The 19,546-nt window shown below is 38.7% G+C and overlaps 2 protein-coding genes and 1 long non-coding RNA gene across 3 annotated transcripts; 1 reads left to right on the top strand and 2 right to left on the bottom strand.

Annotated features, from left to right (window-relative positions):
• Positions 1–49: 49 nt before the first annotated feature.
• LOC110060612 (uncharacterized) lies at positions 50–3,531 on the bottom strand. Its single transcript, XM_020767396.2, has 2 exons — positions 2,219–3,531; positions 50–1,510 (listed from the first exon to the last, which is right to left on the bottom strand). Exons 1-2 carry the CDS (start codon positions 3,258–3,260, stop codon positions 873–875), a joined length of 1,680 nt encoding a protein of 559 aa, XP_020623055.1. The 5' UTR covers positions 3,261–3,531; the 3' UTR covers positions 50–872.
• A 97-nt stretch (positions 3,532–3,628) lies between these two features.
• Positions 3,629–5,828, top strand: LOC110060613 (uncharacterized). The gene is made up of 2 exons (XR_002297894.2): positions 3,629–3,983; positions 5,533–5,828. It is a non-coding gene; the product is annotated as an uncharacterized LOC110060613 (long non-coding RNA).
• A 1,098-nt stretch (positions 5,829–6,926) lies between these two features.
• Positions 6,927–17,187, bottom strand: LOC110060611 (zygotic DNA replication licensing factor mcm6-like). Its single transcript, XM_020767395.2, has 22 exons — positions 17,053–17,187; positions 16,255–16,398; positions 15,508–15,618; positions 15,235–15,397; positions 14,894–15,033; positions 14,581–14,693; positions 14,251–14,314; positions 13,954–14,035; positions 13,694–13,844; positions 13,155–13,296; positions 12,591–12,732; positions 12,250–12,357; positions 11,968–12,048; positions 11,700–11,774; positions 10,890–10,970; positions 10,714–10,761; positions 10,466–10,529; positions 10,269–10,363; positions 9,818–9,929; positions 9,538–9,729; positions 8,316–8,449; positions 6,927–7,444 (listed from the first exon to the last, which is right to left on the bottom strand). The coding sequence occupies exons 1-22, from the start codon at positions 17,142–17,144 to the stop codon at positions 7,328–7,330; spliced, it is 2,451 nt and encodes an 816-aa protein (XP_020623054.1). The 5' UTR covers positions 17,145–17,187; the 3' UTR covers positions 6,927–7,327.
• Between the last annotated feature and the right edge of the window lie 2,359 nt (positions 17,188–19,546).

Here is a 19,546-nt window from a genome sequence, read left to right as displayed (position 1 = left end):
TCTTATATATTATTGCAGTAATTAATATTAAAAACTCCACAAATACACCTTCCTTTAAAAGTTTCATTTAATGAATTTTTTTCTTTGTTTTACTCTTTTTTTCCTCGTAAAATGGAAGTTCTGAAACTACTATAGACTCTACTCTCTTTGGATGATTTATCCTATACTTAAGTTATAAAAACAGTTTTAAACAAATATTTAACCTATGAATAATTATTTACAAAATTTACAGTTAGTATTTTGTAGAAATGTAAAAGTGTGTTTTTCTTTTACTAACGTAAACAAACACTTGTACCAATACAATATTGGCTACTGCCTTTTCTTAACGTAAGACAGATCTTTAACATGAAAACCTTACCATCCAGGAAATGTACCCCTAGCAACAAGTCCACTAGCTAAGTTTATATTTTCTAGTGTATTTGAAAGATGTGATTAAATTGAACATCATGATTTGGATGAACTTGAAGTTCTGGTTGAAACTTGAAATTAAAGTGACATATACAACAATGAGACAAAATTCTCAACATAACTTTTCAACGATGGCTACTTGAACTTTCCTTTGAAAAATCAGTTCCGAAAATACCTCCATCAGCTAAATAAATACAGAGTTCCTTTTTACAAGTGGTAAATGTGCGATGTATTACTCAACTTTTGGCCACTGAGAAGTAACAAATTCTGGCTCAGGGTATTTCTCCACGAATACAAACAATTCAGTGTTCTATGACATCTGTAAACTATGAAGTGCTTGGCACCCCCACTCAAATTCTGAAGTAGGAGTCTTCAAAATCCTTTGAGTGTAACGACCTGAAAATCTGTGCTCAAACAACATTCAAGTCTGATCATTTTACACCACCATTCTTACTACATCTGTATTACTTCTTATTACTAGGTTTCTTGCCTCTTGATTCACTATCTATGTTTTTTCCTACATATATACTACCATTAGCACCTTGGAAAAGAGAGTACTCTTTTGATGAAAGTGGTCGGCCACTCTCATCTCGCAAACTTTGAAAGAGGTGATCCTCTAGTTCACTTATTTTATTCCTATAGTAGGCATTTTCAGCCTGGAGTTTCTTTCTTTCCTTGACAATGTCCTCCTTCTTCTTTCGCAGAGTGTCAATGTCAGCCTCGATGTCACTGACGAGCTCGATCTTTCTTTTGCGACACAATCGAGCAGCAACTTTATTCTTTCCTCTTCTGCGTATGTCCCTGGCCTTTTGTGCTTCAGCATCTGACAGTGTTTCCAAAAAGCTGCTGAATTCACTGATGCTCATGTCAACTATTTCATCTTCTGATGCTGGGAACCGTGATGCTCCAGAAGCAACAAATGCTGGCTTTGAACCAGTGAAATCCTTAGGAGCTTTTGTGGGTGTGAACCGAGTGGGTGTACTTGTCGATGGCCTTGATAGGCTTCCACTCTCTGGTTTTTCTTGCTTTATTGTTGCACTTGTCAACAGAGGAAGAGTAGCTCTCTGCCATTCTCCATTCACGGCAGTAGTTAAGGATGTATCTAAGTACAAGATACAAAATAGCCTGTTAGCATGACACAAATTAAATTTTAAAGACGTTTTACACAAAAAGAAAAAAAAAACAAACAAAACAAGTTTAGCGGCAGAAACCAAATCTGTTTGCTTGACATTTAATTTTGACAGAGCGGAATCTACTGCATATGTAATCTGCCCTCCTGCAAATAATGCCCCACCCAGCTAGCATAGCTCCTGCGCTGCGCTAATCTCACATTTGGCAAACTCCCATTTCCTTTATTGCTTGAAAGTAGATCACGCGATCTGACAATATCTATTGACATGTTCACCTATGACGAACGAAGAGGTTAATTGGTACAGTAAGAACAACAACCGCATCGAAAGTGCAATATTGGTTCGTTGGTACAACAATAAGCTGCTTTAATTAACCAGCTGCAAGTCACGAAAATAATCGAAAGAGAGTATTTGTCAAACAAATAGAAACCGTTTCTAAGGAAAACCATCAAAGCTAACAAAGGTTCCACAGCTTAAACTTACGGAACGAGTAACGATAGCTAATCGCAAAGAGACAAAAAAAAATTTTCGAAACAATCTCGATCACGAAAACAAAGTCACGAAAGCGGAACATTGTTCGCAGGCAAGAATGCGACTAAACGTGCTATTATGTAACTAACATGTACGTGTACTAAGGATTTTCTTTCGCAAGATAATATCTAAAGCAGGAAAATACGTACCGGTAGAAGGAAATCCGCTGTCGTTTCTCGTTGCAGTGGCTTCTGAAAAAATTGGCAAGGGCTCCTGGCCAAGGGGAAGCAGATTGTCATGTTTGCTTTCCACTGCTTGTGTTTGCCCCTGCGGTCTTGGGTCAAACAAGTCGAGGGGTAGATCGGCATTATAGTCGATATTATCTGCGAACGAGTCAAAATCGAACACTGTGTCCGTCTCAGTTCCTGGTTGTTGTAATTCCTCGTTCGCTGGAGCGAAATCGATCGAGAACGGGTTATAGAATTGCTCTTCGAAGCCTTCGAGGTTGAAGGGTTCTTCAAAGGGGTTCTTGCGGTTGGGATCATTCAGAACATTAAGATCTTGCGGAGAGTTGGGAAACTTTCTGCCATATGTGTCATCGGGGCTTGGTAATGGCTCAGTCTTGATATTTGGGTAAGGGAGTTCTTCAGGTAAAAACGCTTTCTTCTGTGGCGGCCCTTCGTAGATAGAGTCTAGATCAATGTAATCTTCCAGTTCAAAATCTAATGATTTCAACAGATCGTCTTCCGTTGGGGTAAAACCAGTAGCACCGAAGAAATCGGCTTCAGGGGTTTGCACATCTCCAAAGTTTGCTTCGTGTTGAGGGGAACCTCCCACAGACGACAGAGCAGACGGTGAACGACCTCCATCCGAACTGTAACCACTTTCCAATTCGGTGCTGAACGAAGTCCGTGCCTCCCTTGGAGCATGGCTTTCTCCATTGAAGAGCATGGCTATGGCATCCGAGTCGAACTGATTTTGGCCCGTTGTCTGCCAGTCTAAAAACTCGCTCAGAGGATTGTTGTAGTTTGCAGCGGCTTCCTTCGCGGCGAGGTGGAAGTTCGGCATGTTGCTGGTGCTGCTTGGAGCGAAAGCCACTCCGGTGTAGTTTTGTGGATAGCCCAGATTCACCGGCATCGGAGGCGTTGTATTTTGTCCGACAAATCCTTGAAGCTCTGGTCTCATCATAGACAGAGCCACTGTAATTTGGAGCAGGGCGGCAGAGTCGAAATATTTCTTTCCCACTGCCATGTCTGTTAATTGTTGCTTTTAGTAGAAGTTCTTGTATGTAATCTTAAAACAAATTTCTGTCAAGGTCCGTTATCCAATCCTTTCTCTTCGATTCTTTTGCTCGCGTTCGTGGAAATTGTAGAAAACTGTAGCGTCTTGAGGGATGACTTATTTATACAGTCTTCCAGCTGGAGTGAATGTAGCAGAATGAAACACGTTTTGTTTCAAAGGAGATGCCAGAGAAGTACAATCACAAGCTATCTTTTCCTCGTGACCCGATAGAAGAAATCGCTGAGTCACTCGGGTTTTATAGCGGAACAAACTATTTTTGTGTGGATGATGTCACAATATAATAAGACAATAGACCAATGAACAATCGCGAAATTTCCGGAACTGTTGATATAAACTAATATTTCATTGGTTTAAAGCCAATTGACGTCAATGCAAATTAGTCTGAGGGGCAAAGTCACGCGAAGCCTCGTTTTGATATTGCTATTTGGGGTATAAAATGACGTCATTTTATGGGCCAACGTACTCCACGAGGTTGGTCAGCGTGAAAACGCATGAGACGCGTGCGATTAATTTTCAAGATGGCGGACAAAGGAGAACAGTTCACTAAAGCGGAGAAAAAGCAAATGGAGATGCTTAACGAACGGTTTACCCTGCGTCAAAAGTACATGGCAAAGATCAAAAGAAGAAACCTAGCTGCATTTGCTTGTCTCTTAGCCTCAGTTGGGGGAATTTGTATCCTTCTTTGTTCAAAACAAGCCGAAAGGATCGCGGAGGTCTGCGATCGCGCATGCAGATCCAGACGCTTAACGCGGAAAAGCTGAAATAACGTGTTGCTTTCTACGCAAAGTTTCTATCCTTTATACCAGCCAGGCCGAGCCAGTTGAGTTTATGGCGTTGGGAAAGCTTAAATGAAATCTCCTGTCTGATTAGGTGCTGTTTTATTACTAAAATATCATGTGTCTCCAGGCTTACTTCATGGCGGAATCACACGTCTTTCAGGCCTCAAGTTTGGAGAGGGCTTTTAACATGTACTTGTAACTTAATTATATTGAATTCTCAAAGACCTGCTGATGCTAAATAAGTAACTACTTTAGTGCGCATGCTTGTAGACTTAGACATTGCATAACATTCGGTGAAGTGAATAATATTGGTGTCTGGGCATGCATTGATGTGTATTTCCCTTTCCTGTTACGTACAAAAATGATGCCGCCACTTGAAAGTCGTCCCTGAAATAAATGTGGATCTACACTTCATGGAACATGTCAATTAAACCTTTCGTGTGAGTGCTAGAAGTACTCAAATTATTCCTAGTGTTTCATGGTGAGAATTAATGTATATGGGCATGCAATCAGTGTAAAAGTACTTCCCCTTTGTTCTTAACAATAAGTTTTGTGTATTTTTTTGAAGTGTGGCAAGTATGCACGTAGATGGTGTAGCATGCTTTTCCCTTAATCTTCAGATTTACGGCACACTTGAATTGGATGAGCGGATATCAGTCCATTCACTGATATGAGATAAACTTGTCATGTAAAGCCCAGTATTCATTTACCCGGAACAACGTTCAGGAATAATATATTGGTTTTGTTTGGAGAGCAGAAAAGTGATTTAAGTCCTTCTTTAGACTTGTTTGTATGGTCTAATACCAGTAACTAGTATTAGACCCCACTGCTAGACTGTTATTCTAAATAAGTTCAGAACTGTAGTTTTAATGGCCTTTTCACAGTATCTGATGCAATGTTGCCTAAGGGGACAGAACACGGCAAAAATTACAGTAAATGGATGGGAAAAGTGGAGAATCCAATGTTTAGCAACTCATGGAAAATTCACGTTCTGAAATATATGAACTAAAAACTAACAGAATTCGCCAATTAACTTAATTGAGGGAAATGGCCTTGCTAGAAACTTTAGCCAGAATTAAAGTCTTCATGTTTCAATACATTTGTCTGTAAAACCGAGTTGTAGTGCACAGGAAAATTTAGAGACATTTGTATGAGAAATAAAAAGTTCAATTCATCTTCTGCTAGCAAATCTACATTCTTAAAATTTGATCAAAAAACCTTCTGCTGGGTTTCTATTCCTTGTAACTCGGAAAATCAGAAAACCAATCACTCTCAAATTATTGGGCATCAAACTTTTAACTTTTCCTATACATTTACTGTAATGTTTGCTGTGCTTGCCCCTCAATCAAGATGGCATCAGGAAATTGTGAAAAGGTCTCTTGTTATGTTGTAAAGTGAAGTTATAAGATTTGTTTACCGGTATATTCCTTAACTCTTGTTAGATGGATATACACTAGTTGCAACAAGACAAGAAAAGTTAGACTTTGATGAATAACCATCACAAGTGTTTTAACATCATCATGCCAATTCCTTTTAGCAAGGAGACATGACAACACAAGATGTTATGAGTGACTTAAACTTGCCAAAAAACTGAGGACACTTGCAAAGAAAGATGAAAGGAGGATTACGAGAAAAATGTTCATATGGCTGCAGCTGATGGACCAGCATGTTTACTGCGTGAGAAAAAAAAAAAAAATTGAAAATAAAGAAATAAAAATACTGCCACTTTTCTGTTCCAGCCTGATCAGCACTGTGTTCTCTTAAAGTGGGTCACCAGGGAATAATCTTGATTGAGTCCAAAATTCTTCTTACCAGATTTAAAGAAAGAGTGTAGATACCAGTAAAGAGAATTTATCTTGACTTCTTGGCATAAAGGACTAAGATGGGTTTTAAAGTGAGCCTTTTAATTTGTAAACAGTAAGATGATCTCAAAAAAAAAAAAAACTTGGAGGATGATAGTGGAAAAGTGTTGGAAATGGAAACAGCTCAATAAACTGCATCAAGTCCAATTTTGAGCCTGCTTTTATGCAAGATTTTCATGTATATTTATAAAGCTGAAACAAATCTTGCACAATCATGTATTTTTATCTTTTTACTTGCCTACCCTTCACCAATAGCTTTATAGAGCAGTAACTGCATCCAGCTTTTCAAAGAGTCACATTGCACTGTCGTCATTTTACTTAAACTACCAGAGTAATCGGAATGAGTTTTTTGTTCATTCCTACTGACTACCAGAATGATATTCAGTCCTCGTTTATTATTTAAATTTTTAGACCATGGTAGGGTTTAAATGACGATTGCACCAATTAGCATGAGAAAAAAAGGATTCTGGTCATTGTAGTCAAATGATATCATGGAAATCACCTATTGATGCAAAAGTGTGTTGCAGTGAAGTGTTGAAGTACTGTTTGACTTAATTTTTGACACAAAATTTTCATAAAATCATAGTTGAGTCAATAAATTCTACCAAAAATCATGAGTCAGTAATTTTATTTCCTCTTAAAAAGTGAAACAAGCAATAATCTTCATTATTTTGTGATTTACAGCAATCTAAAATACAATGGGCCTTATGCAGTGTAATCCAAATTTCTTGAACCCCTGATTTTTTAACCTTGCAATAACTCAGACCAAAAGTCCATTCCCTGCTTCCCCCCCCCCCCCCCCCCCCCGCACAGTGAAACACCCCTGACTTCTCAAACTACTGGATTTTCAATCCAATTTTGGTTTCCCTAAGAGGTTTGAAAAATTGGTATTCCAATGTCTACAGCCTTGTTATCACTGGTCAACAGAAACAAATTTTATCAAACTAACTTTACAAAAAATATAACAACAAAGGTGAGAAATAACATTTTTATTGAGCACTAAGTATACATATCACCATGCTCCACACTTATAACCTCATAAAAAGCATAACAAGTGGAGTATACATCAAGTGCATTTTGGAATTGCACCTGGTTCCACAACCAACCACCTGCTCTTTTTGTTAGTTGACAGCTTTAGAGTTGTGTTATGCTAAGATATTCACAACACTGAACTGAGGAAACCATACTTTTTAATTCATTTTGTTTGCCCTATTTTGGTCTTATACAAGAGCAATTCCCTAAACACACAAAAAGGTTCATTGATCTTGAACTTTGAGTTCAATTTGAACTCAGCATAAGAAAGCCAACTTTTATTTTATGTACAGTATCAGCAAATGTGTTGGTTACTGAATTCTCTCTCTCTCTCTTTTTTTTTTTACAAATCATCAACCACAACATTTGGATGGACAACAAGGAAAGGGTCGTCCTCATCTGATGGCACATAATCTTCCTCTGTCACGCCCCATTCCTTCAATGCCAGAATAACATTATCCTGGAACAATAAAAAAATACCTTTGATGAACCATTTCCCTCATGGAGTCAGTCAGTTATGTGATGTTGTTTTAACTATTGCATCTGTGGATGAAGCCCTTGTCAAGTGTACCAAAGATAGTTCTTAGGCCCCATTTATATGGTCTCAGTTACCCGAGACAACCCTCCCACCAAGTTACCCTAGCCAAGGTAACTTTTCAATTATTTCTTTGCAGCAAAATTCAACCAACCATTTACAAGACGATTGCGAACCTGTCTGCGGGGGGGGGGGGGGGGGGGGGGGGAGGGGAGGAGAGAAACCGCAACAACTCGGGTGGGTGAGTTGTCTTGCCTTGGCAGGTAGGGTAACCCTGGCAGGGGGGACAACTTTGCTTCATATAAATACTTTGGCTCGCCTAACTGAGACAATTCTCAACCTGGTGAGTGTCACAAAATGTCTAGATTTAGGATTTAAAGCAGAAATTTGTATAAAAGAAGTGAAAATTAACTCCACAAAACCCACTTTGATTGAATGACTGAGGAAAACTCAGAGAAAGAGGGATATTTGCACATTTGATTACTCAATAAGTATTATGAATAATCATGTACGGTCAACTTTGACTCGGCCTACAGGGACTACATTTTCACATATAAACACTTGATAAAGTTGCCTCAGGGGGAGGGTTGTCTCAGGTACCCGAGACCACATAGCTGGGGCCTAAGTCAACTCTGTAGTGGAAAACATACTGCAGTGTGCGACCATTCAAAGGAAAGCTATTGAGCAATATCTTCGCAAGTGGTGTAAACATGCTAATTAAGCCTCACAAGGACAATTCAAAAGTCTATGCATGAATGCTAAATATGAATTTAATGAAGGTGCAATTCCAACTTACATGGGTGATCAGTCTGTCCAGTACTTTATCCACAATAATTTTCTTCTCGGCTAACTCTTCCTCCGTTTCAATGTCTTTCAAAATTGTTGTGAGATACCAATTCACAATGTCACTTCTTCGTAAACCAGCATCATCTGTGAATTAGAATAATGCAGCATCACAATAATGCCCTTTGTGCTTATTACAATAATAATCAAAATTGGCCTGGGTTTCATGAAATGCACAGTTTGGATAGTGATCCCTACATTTGTTACTGTGTACAGATTCTGTTTATCACAGAATGGGCCAGTGGATAACTTGTTTCTTTTTTTTAACACCTCTCAAAATGTACCTAGTTTATTGGTATAGCTCAAATTTACATATTGTAGAAGATAGCATGTTTTTTATTGATGCAGTCCATTTTGCTCATTGGTATGCAACGCGCAAAATATCTGTGCATTGTGTAGTTTCAGAAAATATCCATACCTCCCCCACGGAAGGAAATTTTTCTAAGTCCCCCCCACCCCTCTGGAAATTCTGATTGAGCTTCATACATTTCTTTAAATTTTTTGGTCTTACAGAACCCCCCACCCCCCAGGAAATTCCAATACCTTCTGTGGGGGGAGTATGGATATTTTCTGGAACTGAACATTATGTTGAACCATCAAATAAGGTGTATACAGGGCAGGAAAAAAAATTGAAATCCCAATGTCCAGTGGGCAGATCAATTTCAGTTTCCACTTGCCCCCACTTAAATATTACTTGCTGACATGGCAGCCAGTATGGCAATCAGAGGACATATGTGAACAAAGTATGCTTGGATTCCCAACTAATCCATGCTTTCAACTCAATGGTTAACTAATCTTGCATTAAAAAGTTTTCAAATAGCTTCTGACGAAATTATCATTTATCAAGCTAACATTTTTATTCAGACTCACAAGACTACTGAGGCTAATTTCACTTGCCCATCAGGCCACTTGACTTCTATTTGCCCAAGAGCAAAATCTGCTTGCCCTGGGCAATCGGACATGGGTTTTTTCCTGTCCTGGTATATATTCATGAAATGCCAATTTTTTAAACCACCACTGCAATAAAATTTGTATTTTGAGCTTGTGACTGAGAGGGTCAGACCATCCCTTGGTGATCAAATCCTTTCTTCTCAGAACCTGCATATGCTTTTAATATGCATATGCTAAGGAGAAATAAAATGCTGATCACTTATAAACTTTAGTCAATGACTTACCATCACCAGCTCTGTACTCCTCAGCCCTTAGATGCCCCGCAATAGTTCTTGCCATGGACCTGTACTCTTCAAACGACAAGCGCAGTTTGGATTTACTCTTCTGATCACTGTCTGTCTTGGTAGTGTCTGTGTCTGTGTGACCATTCACCATGCCACTTGGGTGGGTGTCGCTTTCTGCATCCACATCCATATCTTCAAACAAATACAGACAAATTTTATAACACCACTGAGTATATCAATGAGACATTTTAATATTTTTTTCTTCCTTTCAAGTTGCTACCTTCTTGTGGCTCTTCCTCGTCATCATCGTCAAACTGTACATCTGGAGTTTCCACCCTGATAATAGACTTGTTCAAAAGACGAAATGCTTCTTTGACATGTTTTGGTTGCACCTGTAGTATAATATGAGATTACAGTCACCAAAGATAATTATATCAAGAAAATTATATCAAGAAAATTGCAGTTGATAATGCATGATTTGTTTAATAAAAACAATATACCACAATGTATCTAACTTGAATAGTTATCATTATATTTTTCCATATCCTCACCCCCAAGGAAGGTTTATTTAAATTTCTCTTCCCCCTACCCAATCAAATCTGGAAATTCCAGTTTAACTTAAAACTTTCCGTTGAATAGTTTGGAATTTGAGACACCCCACCCCTCGGAATTTCGAATGACTTCCAAGAAGAGGGTATGAGCATTTTCAGTAAAGTCTACACTTCACTAACCTCATCCTGGCAGTAGAGTCTGGCCATACCCTCCGAAAGACGGATCATACTCTCCAACTGTCGCACTGTGATGCGCCAAGCAGACCTCGCCACACCTGTCAACGGGAACATGGAAGTCAGAAAGCAGACTAACTTGAAGGCAAAAGAAACCTCTTACAGCAAGTTTGTTTTAAACGTTTTTAAAATGTTCTACTCACTTGTGTCCCTTTCCCTCAGATGTTTGTACTGCTCAACAATGAAATCCTGGGCATCTTTGCTTATCTAAGAGAAAACAGTTCCTGAATCAATTGCTACACATAAATAACCGACTTATATTTATAACTAAGTTTGGATGGTGCCACCTAGCTTAGCTGAGACAGTGTCAATTGTTTTTAAGTATCAAATTACTACAGATGCATCTACCTTCAATAGCAAAAACTCTAAGTAAACAAAATTGTAAACTTACTGTGGGCTTGAATTGCCTGGCAAACGTTATGTACCTTTGCACCTCATCCTGTGGAAAAATATCAATAATAAACAGCACTTAATAGGTATCAAAACTCATGGGTACAACACTAGCATGATATACATTTAATGTATGACCTACGGCATATCACTTTTTACAAAAGAACATAAACCCACCACACTGTAAATCCTTTCCACAGCTTCTCCAAGCCTGCTGTGTAGATCAACTATTCTCCGTGCAATGGCATAGTCTGTTACCTGCAAGGAGGCGAGAAGAAACCACAACAAATCAATATAAAACCATTTAATTTTTAAAACACTGTCTTCCTCAGTTTCTATGAAACTGTTTAATAAGTCTCAATCTCGAAATATCAATTCTCCCAAATTCCAAAATATTCTGACTCTCAATTTTAGTTTTGATAATCTGGCTATACATCAAGACAATGTTCTCATGTAAATCATTGTGGAGTCTCACAGATACAGAACAAATCTTCCAGTCTTTTGGACAGGTTTTTTAAACTCCCATTTTGGCAACAAGAAGTACACACTGTCATGCAAAATTGCTGATCTGTACATTTTTGTGTTTTTTTTTTTTTTTTTTAGATTGGCATCTCTCATTCTCGTCCCCAGAGGCCACGCTCCTTTTTGTCAGCACCAAGAATTGTAACCTCTGAGCTGGCCCAACACTGGAAGTCCATGATTCACAGACTTTCCATCAAATCTGAAAATCTGATTGGCTGGGAATACAAAATAAAAACTCTGCGCATGCTCAGAAAATCGGGTCCAGACCAAGGTCGCAACTCTTGGTGCTGACCAAAAGGAGCGTGGCCTCTGAGGATGAGAATGAGCATTTCTTTGTTTCTTAGTTGATGGTTTCTCCATTTTTGACCGCTGTTTGCTTGGTGATATATAAATTTTGAGCACTGTTGGGAGTTTGGGATGTTCTTTCAATTGACTGTAAACTAACACATGTAACAGCCACTATACCTCGTTGCAATCATCTACAAGGATGAAGAAAAGATCAAATCTGGACATGATGGGAGCTGACATGTTGAGATTGTGCTGCAAACATGAGAAAAATAGTAAACATTAAATGCATCCATAATCTCCCAACTGCTTTTCATAGTTTTTGCATCATTTAAATTAGGAGAATTTTGAAGTTTACCAAGAGTAATCATATTCACTTGGTCAAGGTAAAAGATAATGTCACACATGTATACCATTTATACATGTATTTACTGTGACCTTAACTTACCTTAAGTGATTTTGTTCTGTCATATCGACCACCAATTGGGTTTGCTGCAGCTAGAATGGACGTCCTAGCATTCAGTGAAGCCTAGGGAAAGAAAACCATCTTCCAATCAACATTGCATGTACTCGACTTCAATATTTAATTAATTATTCTTAATTTATGCACTGCATTCCAAGAAAAAAACCTTAACGCTTGAGAAGAAGTTTTGTTTAGTAATGTCACTATCTTGCATCCAAGGCTTGCAGCATGCGCGCATGTCAAATAAAATGAACTTTTTGTAAATACCTTCACTCCAGCCTTTGTTATTGAAATAGTTTGCTGCTCCATAGCTTCATGAATGGCAACCTGATCCTTTGGATCCATCTTGTCAAATTCATCAATGCAACATACACCCTATGATAAAGAAAAATGTTATGATTCTCTTTTGCAGAAACCAACTTAGGGCCTCTCCATGGGTTCCGCTAATAAGACTTCATTTTCATCGCAATTTTTTTTTTTTTTTTTGCAAATATTTTTTACATCATTATTTTCTTTCCCTTTCTTCTCAAGTTTACTTTTAAATGACCACACAAACATCTTTGATTTAATCTTGAGATTCCTAATATGTCTTATTTTAAAAAACTCACATTATCAGCCAACATCAGTGCTCCAGCTTCAATTACGAACTCTGACGACTCTTCGTCCTTGACAACAGCAGCTGTGAGACCTGCGGCACTAGAAGCTTTCCCAGAAGTATACACTGCCCTGACACTGAACTCTTCTATGTGCCTATCAACAAAATTACACAAAGAGAAATATTCAAGTACGCAACTTTGAGGGGGTGGGTGTATGGGTGTGGTGGCCTCATGGTTAGAGCCCTCTATTCCGGATCGAGCAGTCCAGGTTGGAGCCAAGTTGGCCTGGGACATTGTCCTGTGTTCTTGGGCAAGACCCTTTACTCTCATAACCCATCTCTCCAACCAGGTGTACAAATGGGTAACGAAAAATATAATGCTGGGGATGGGCCTGCGATGGACTAGCATACCATTCAGGGGGGAGTAGAAATATTCCTAGTTGCATCATGCAACAGAAACTGGGATAGGCTTTGGTCTGATGGGCTACTTGGCTTGTATGCAGACTTTACCTTTACCTTACTTTGAGGGGTGCGAGTGTGCACCAAAGAGAAAGCAGAAGTCATGAATGTATCTTACTTGAGTATTTGACTCTTAGCTGTGCTGGGATCTCCAACAATACAGACATTGATGTCCCCTCTAAGGTTAGTTTTTTCCGTCGTGACTTTCGGAACTCCACCAAACAACATAAGAAGCACACCGCGTTTGACCTCATCATTTCCTGAAAACAGTGAAGCTTTATCAGCTTGATGTAAGAAAGAATGAAGACTTAAACTGAAGGTGCAATGACCGTGCAAATGCAAGAGGACAAATGATATGCTGTATGTAAAATCATTAACATTGCTGAATTAGAAAAGTTGTTGGTGTTCATCTCTAAATACACACTGTTGATTTATAAGCATTTATATTTTAAAATCACTATTCCAACTTTTTTGGCCACCACCAACCTAGCCTGTTAAAACTGCTAATAAATTATTACTGACTTGATTGATTTCAATAAAATATTTCAAGAAGTTTCTCGATTCATATTTTAGTGATAATACAATAGAATCAATGTGAGATCCTCGTTAAGACTGTAAAAGTTAAATTTGTAGAGTCAAAACTATCTATCAGCTTACCATGAATTGTAGGGAATATGCTGTTGATCAAGTTTTGATAAAGATTCTTGTCTTTGCTCATTTGATAGATCTTTTGCCACTCCTGGTCTGTCATCTGTTTTTTGATTGTCTCTGCTGTGACATCATCACCATCAAGATCTTTACCACCAAACTGGAAAAAAAAAAAGATTAAATCCACTTTCAGTCCAGTGCAACTCTATCAAGAACTGCATAAACTTTTCTTGTCGGAAAGCTAAATTATTCAATAAAATAACCTTTACCCTTGGATTTGTTGCTTGGACACTGCACGCTAGGAAGGCAAGTCTGTAGGTCAAATCTCGTACTCCGAGAGCCTTTAGACCCCTATAAATAAATTAATTGTGATTTAGTAGAACTTCACGAATTAATGTAAAATTGCTGATCAAGTTAAAGACAGTTGTTTTAAAGCAATTTTTCCTAATTATTAAAATCTTACTTAGAGATTTTCGGATTCCTAATAGAACTCTTAAAATTACTAGGTATAGTGAAACCACAAACATAAATAAATAAATAAATAAATAAATAAATAAATAAATTACCTTACACCCTCTGCTTCATAGCCTTCACCAGATGTCTGTCTTCCAGAAGATTCAGCCCTTGCACCTAAACATGCATGATCACCAGACAAAATAATGAGCAACCTTTCACCATCTACTCAAGGTACTGATAAGTGAATAAAGATTTTAAGCTTGGTAATGAAATGCGAAAGGTGAATTGATCAACATGACACAAATATGGGACAAAGAGGTGTTGTTACTGAAAATTTGACTTAATCTATCTCGATGCAGAGGTAAACTCTATCATTATCTCAACTCTACGTGTATCTCAGTGCACAGTGGAACATTTCAGCAACATTTTTTTGTACCTACCTGGTGTAGAAAGCTGTGCCACATCTGGAACAACAATCAGCGTTCCAGTAAAGTCACACTTGTCTCCAGCTTGCGCTTGTTCAACTGCTTCAGCTCTTAGGATTATTTCCACACTAAAAAAAATGATTATTAATAATAAACTTGGCAAGTTCATTTTGTTTCCTTCCAATTTAATAGCAAATTACAACAAGGCATACCAAAGCGGTATAATTAGGTATAAAACCACAAAATGTTGTTGATGCTAATCAGGAAAAACTGCATTGTTGATTCCACCATCATATTACCAAGAAGTAAAATATACATATCAACAAACCTTCTGGGAATGCTTCCTCTGGGTAACTCTGCTTGTGTTTCTTGTATACGAACTTTTTGAAAATCCACATAGCGTGAGTTGTTGATGTCAAGCATAAATCTTGCCCTGTTTTGACAGACTGGGTTGCGGCACACTGTGGGCTGTCAAACATAACAGAAATGACAGGTTTGGATTGTAATGGATTTTGTGATTAACTAGAACTCAAAACTCATGATCAATGTGATAAAACTCAACTTACTATAAAATCAAAACAAACCATGGTAAGTAAAATATAGAGTTTATGCTACACAGTGTACTCCGTTCTTGTACACATGAAAAAGATTAACAGCATTCATGCATACCTGAGTATATTTAAATTGTTGTTCTACATCTTTGATGACTGTCTGACAGTCAAGACAGATAAATGTTCCGGTCACTAGCTCAGGATGTACGGGGTGTGTCCGCACAACTTGTCCACTTATTCTGAGTAAAGTACCGATCTTCTGACTGGTTAGCTCTCGAATCCTAGATTACAATCAAAGGAATATAAAGTAAAACAAGTTTCATACAAATCAGTCAGGGGAACATTTTTACTGCACTTTTACTGAACAAATATTACATCATAATTATCTCACTTGTGTCTTGTTGGAAGATCGGTAAAGCTGACATAAAACTCCTTTGTTGGTGGTACTTGGCCTCTGTCTCTTGCAAAGTTTCTCACAGCTCGGCACAGATATGGAAACACTCTGAAAGACAACTCATTTGATTAGATAATTTGTAGCAAAATCCATGTAGACCCATCCAGTCAAATGCAGCTTCATTAATTGAGATCATATTTATTTCATAACTATTTTCAAGAATCAAAAAACCTGCTTTAATTTGTTGTTAAATGATATCTCCTGCAAATATATATATTTCTTTTGCAACGCATTTCACACTTTACCATAAGAGCTTTTTCCATTACTTTCCAAGTTGCATTCGATAGTGGATACAAACACTTTGGAGTCCATTTTCACTTTAATTTAATCACATCTCACCGCATAACAAAATTCTAGAAGGCAATAGGTCCATGGCATGCTCTACTAAGTTCCGAACATTAAGATGGCAACTACGTTTTCCTTGCAGTATGGGCACGATGCACGCCCCCACCCCCTCCCCCTTCACAGTCGTCCCAAGCATTGCACCATGTGCCAAGCATTTTTTCATGTACTAGGATGAACAGGCTGGAGGATTTTGTCAGTGACTTATTTGATATTTTACCTCATCTTATGATTATGGACTCCACATTGGCCGGTTTCAAACCATTATGATTGTATTCCTGGTCTGCAAAGTCCCAAAATGAATTTGTTGCGTGGTTGTCCTGTGACCATCAGTGTTCTCACCTGTAATATTCCTCCTGTATAATTGTTGATAACTGAGCATTGTAGGACTCCACATCTTGATAACTGACAGTTAATGTGTTGCGCTCAGGTCTGATAAGTTCTTGAACTTCAGGAAGGTATTTCTCTTCTCCATCAACTTGAAATCTGCAAAAGATATTAATATACATGCATTAATAATGTTATTTGTTGGAGATAATAGTAATGACATTTAAGGACAAGGGACGGCCAAACGTTTGTATCGCGATGAGGTAAACCTTTTTGCACCATCACCACCTAATACAAACCTAGAGCTGACTGAAATATTCAAGCAGACATGTTTTAGAGCGACGTACAACTATAAACTTCGTTATTGTACTATTTATTCCATTAAACTCCCCCATTGACCTCGAAAATAGAGAACCTTTCTTTTATCTTCCAATCTAGAAGCAAGCTTGATTCATTTAACACCTTCTACCCCAGTAGTCTAGATAATTTGTATTTTCCCGTTAAAGAAATTTAGAAGTTCATCTTTCTATTTTGAATAGAGAGAAGTGCTTCATGGAGCTTGGAAAGCTGGAGGCATCCTTATTTCAAATTGACGAAAGAAAGAACATATTCAAGCGTATTTATACCCACAAGGAAAGCTAAGAACGTGCGATTTCCTAGAAACAGGCAAAACTTAATAAAAAATTTGCAGGTTTCAAACCATGTGCGGCTCGATCGGACAAATTATTCATGTTGACTGAAATGTACAAGATTCGGCACATTTGCTAAAGAATGCATACATCTCTCGAACCAGTGAATCAAAATTACACTTACTCTTCGAGAAAGTCTTGAAATAACTTTTGGCATCGCTCCGCGAGGTCATCGCGAACGTGGGAAGTTCCAGTAGTGCGATCAGCGACGTCCATTTTCTTCGAGGTTCGCGGCGATCAGTTGTCTCACGTGAAGAAATTTGGCGCGAAAAGCTCGTAGCAACACGTTCCCGGATGAAGAGCAACGATGGGAGTCAGGGAGGGGAGGCTAGGCTCATCCTCCTGATTGGGAGAGGGGCTGGTAGGGTACTAGTCTCCTTCGCAGCCGTTGTTGGGGTCGCGTGACGACCCTAATAACGGCTGCGAAGGAGACTAGTAAGGGACATTCCCGAAATGTTCTTTTTAGTGTCAAAGAACCTTCATGCACAATGAAAACATGTTTATTGGTGGTAATAAGGAGCCATGTAGTCAAATGAAGAAGTCATGGTGGTACGTCTGGGAGACGCACTTTAGTTCACTGTACTCTGATGCCTCTGAATGAAGCGGTTGCCAGTAGTTCAGGTTCCACCCCTGGTCTCTTAGGGTGCGTTCCTTTAGGTTGACCTGGATCAGGATCAGTGATCCAAGATCACCCGGTTCATGGTGCATCAAAGGAACCGATGAATCCACTCTGGATTCATCGGTTAATCACTCTGAATATTCACTAGACGCTATTTGGGCTCGTCACGTGCGGCAGGAAGATTGCGTGACGAACCCAAAGAGCGTCTCGCGACTACGTATGGAGGCATTAGGAAGCTTGCGAAACCAAGTCGATTAAAAAATGAATTTTTATATTACCTACGAATCTCGCCATACTCTTAACTCATTTACTTTGTTTATCACTGTCAGAACTATCGCAAAACTAAATCCGGAACACAGCGATAAATTTGAAATAATAAATTTAAAAAATTAGCCGTCGTGGTTCACGTTCTCCAGACAACGCAAAATTTGGTCATTTCACGTTGCTGTTTTGCAGAGAACAGCAAAGAAATGTACCAAGAATTATAACACACGTGGACAGCCATTGTACTGCTCAATAATTGTTCAGTGACGTTCCCGTTCCCGTTGCCGTCGTGGTTTCGTAAACCCCCTATTCTCGTCCCCAGAGCCTCCGTTTCTTTTGGTGACGGTAACCCTTTCACGGGTTTAACAATGCCTCTCTCTACCCGGGGGTGTAAATAGATACCATTTACGGGACGCCTAAGTTGATTATCAACTTGAAGGTCATAAAGCGAAATTAATTACTGCCACAGCAAATGTAGAAAAGCTGGCGAATTGAGCGTGAGTCCTTTGTTGAAGCACTCACGAAATGTTTCACTTGCGCGGTGACTCAGAATAACGTTTACTTTAGAACCTATCTTTTTGATATACCGGTTGGGACGCTGTTAGAAAACCGCACATTATGCTGGAACCTGCGAGGTATTTGCAATATTTCTTGCAGCGCTTAGCTTGGGATCCTGGATAAGGCTGATTGAAGGAACGCTATGCATGACGGAAAAGACTTAATAATAAACAATTAGATTATGGGCTCGAGATTTATATGAGGTGATAGTTGATGAGATCAAAGGCCGAATAAAATGTCACCTCATTGAAATCTCGAGCTCATAATCTAATTGTTTTAGTAGAATTCTAACTGAAATTAACGCCAATAAAGGTTTCCAGTTGTTTTTCTCACGTATTATTAAGCTTCGTGCTGTAACAAATTCGCACGCACTGAATTGTCATTGCAAATTTGCAGTTGTCTATGCGCACGCACCTGTTTTTTCAATAATTTCAAGTTTTTAATGTCAAGAAACTGTTAATGTCCTTCTTTTAGTCTTCTTAGGAATTTAATTACCCGTTTGGATCTAAATGTTCCTCTAAAACTTCGGGAAAACGAAAAATCGTCGGCATTTCGTAGATGACCGAGGGCCACTGCACTCCAATGGCTGATATATTGTACGAGTAGCTCAGCCAATCAGATTGCAGCATTGCATTAGCATACTACAGTCGAACCCCCCATGGTCCCTTACGAGAGCTTAGAGCATATTGAGTCAAAATTTTGCCTCATTACGGAACTTTGCGGAATAAGGTGCAAACGGCTTTTACTTTACTTTTAGTTTTACTTTACGGAGTAAGGTACAAAAGTTACAAAATAGAGTAGCCCGTGTTTTGACCTACTCAAGCTATGACGTAGACGCTGGTCAACTGTTCAAACTTCTAAGGTGAAAAAATTTAGCTTGTCAGCAGCAAATTCAAAGAGCTACGATGGTTTACAGGTCTCTGCACGAGTTGGCTCCAAACTATCTCAGTTCTAAATTTGAAAGGCGAGAAATCGCATATGACCTAAGGGACTGAGAATAAACTCAATGTTCCATTACCACGCACAGACTATTACAAAAATAGCTTTAGCTATAGTGGCGCCATTCTCTGGAACAGTCTTCCTTGTAACTTAAGGGAAGCAGAGTCCCTTGGGCAATTCAAACGACTTCTCAAAGAAGAACTGTAAGGCACGGTATCCGTGGAAAGCATCTTTTTTA

The sequence above is a fragment of the Orbicella faveolata genome, unplaced genomic scaffold (assembly GCF_042242905.1).
Source record: "Orbicella faveolata isolate gen_17 unplaced genomic scaffold, um_ofav_v1 contig_13, whole genome shotgun sequence".
Lineage (NCBI taxonomy): Eukaryota > Metazoa > Cnidaria > Anthozoa > Scleractinia > Merulinidae > Orbicella > Orbicella faveolata.
This window is presented reverse-complemented; position numbering and strand designations above follow the sequence as displayed.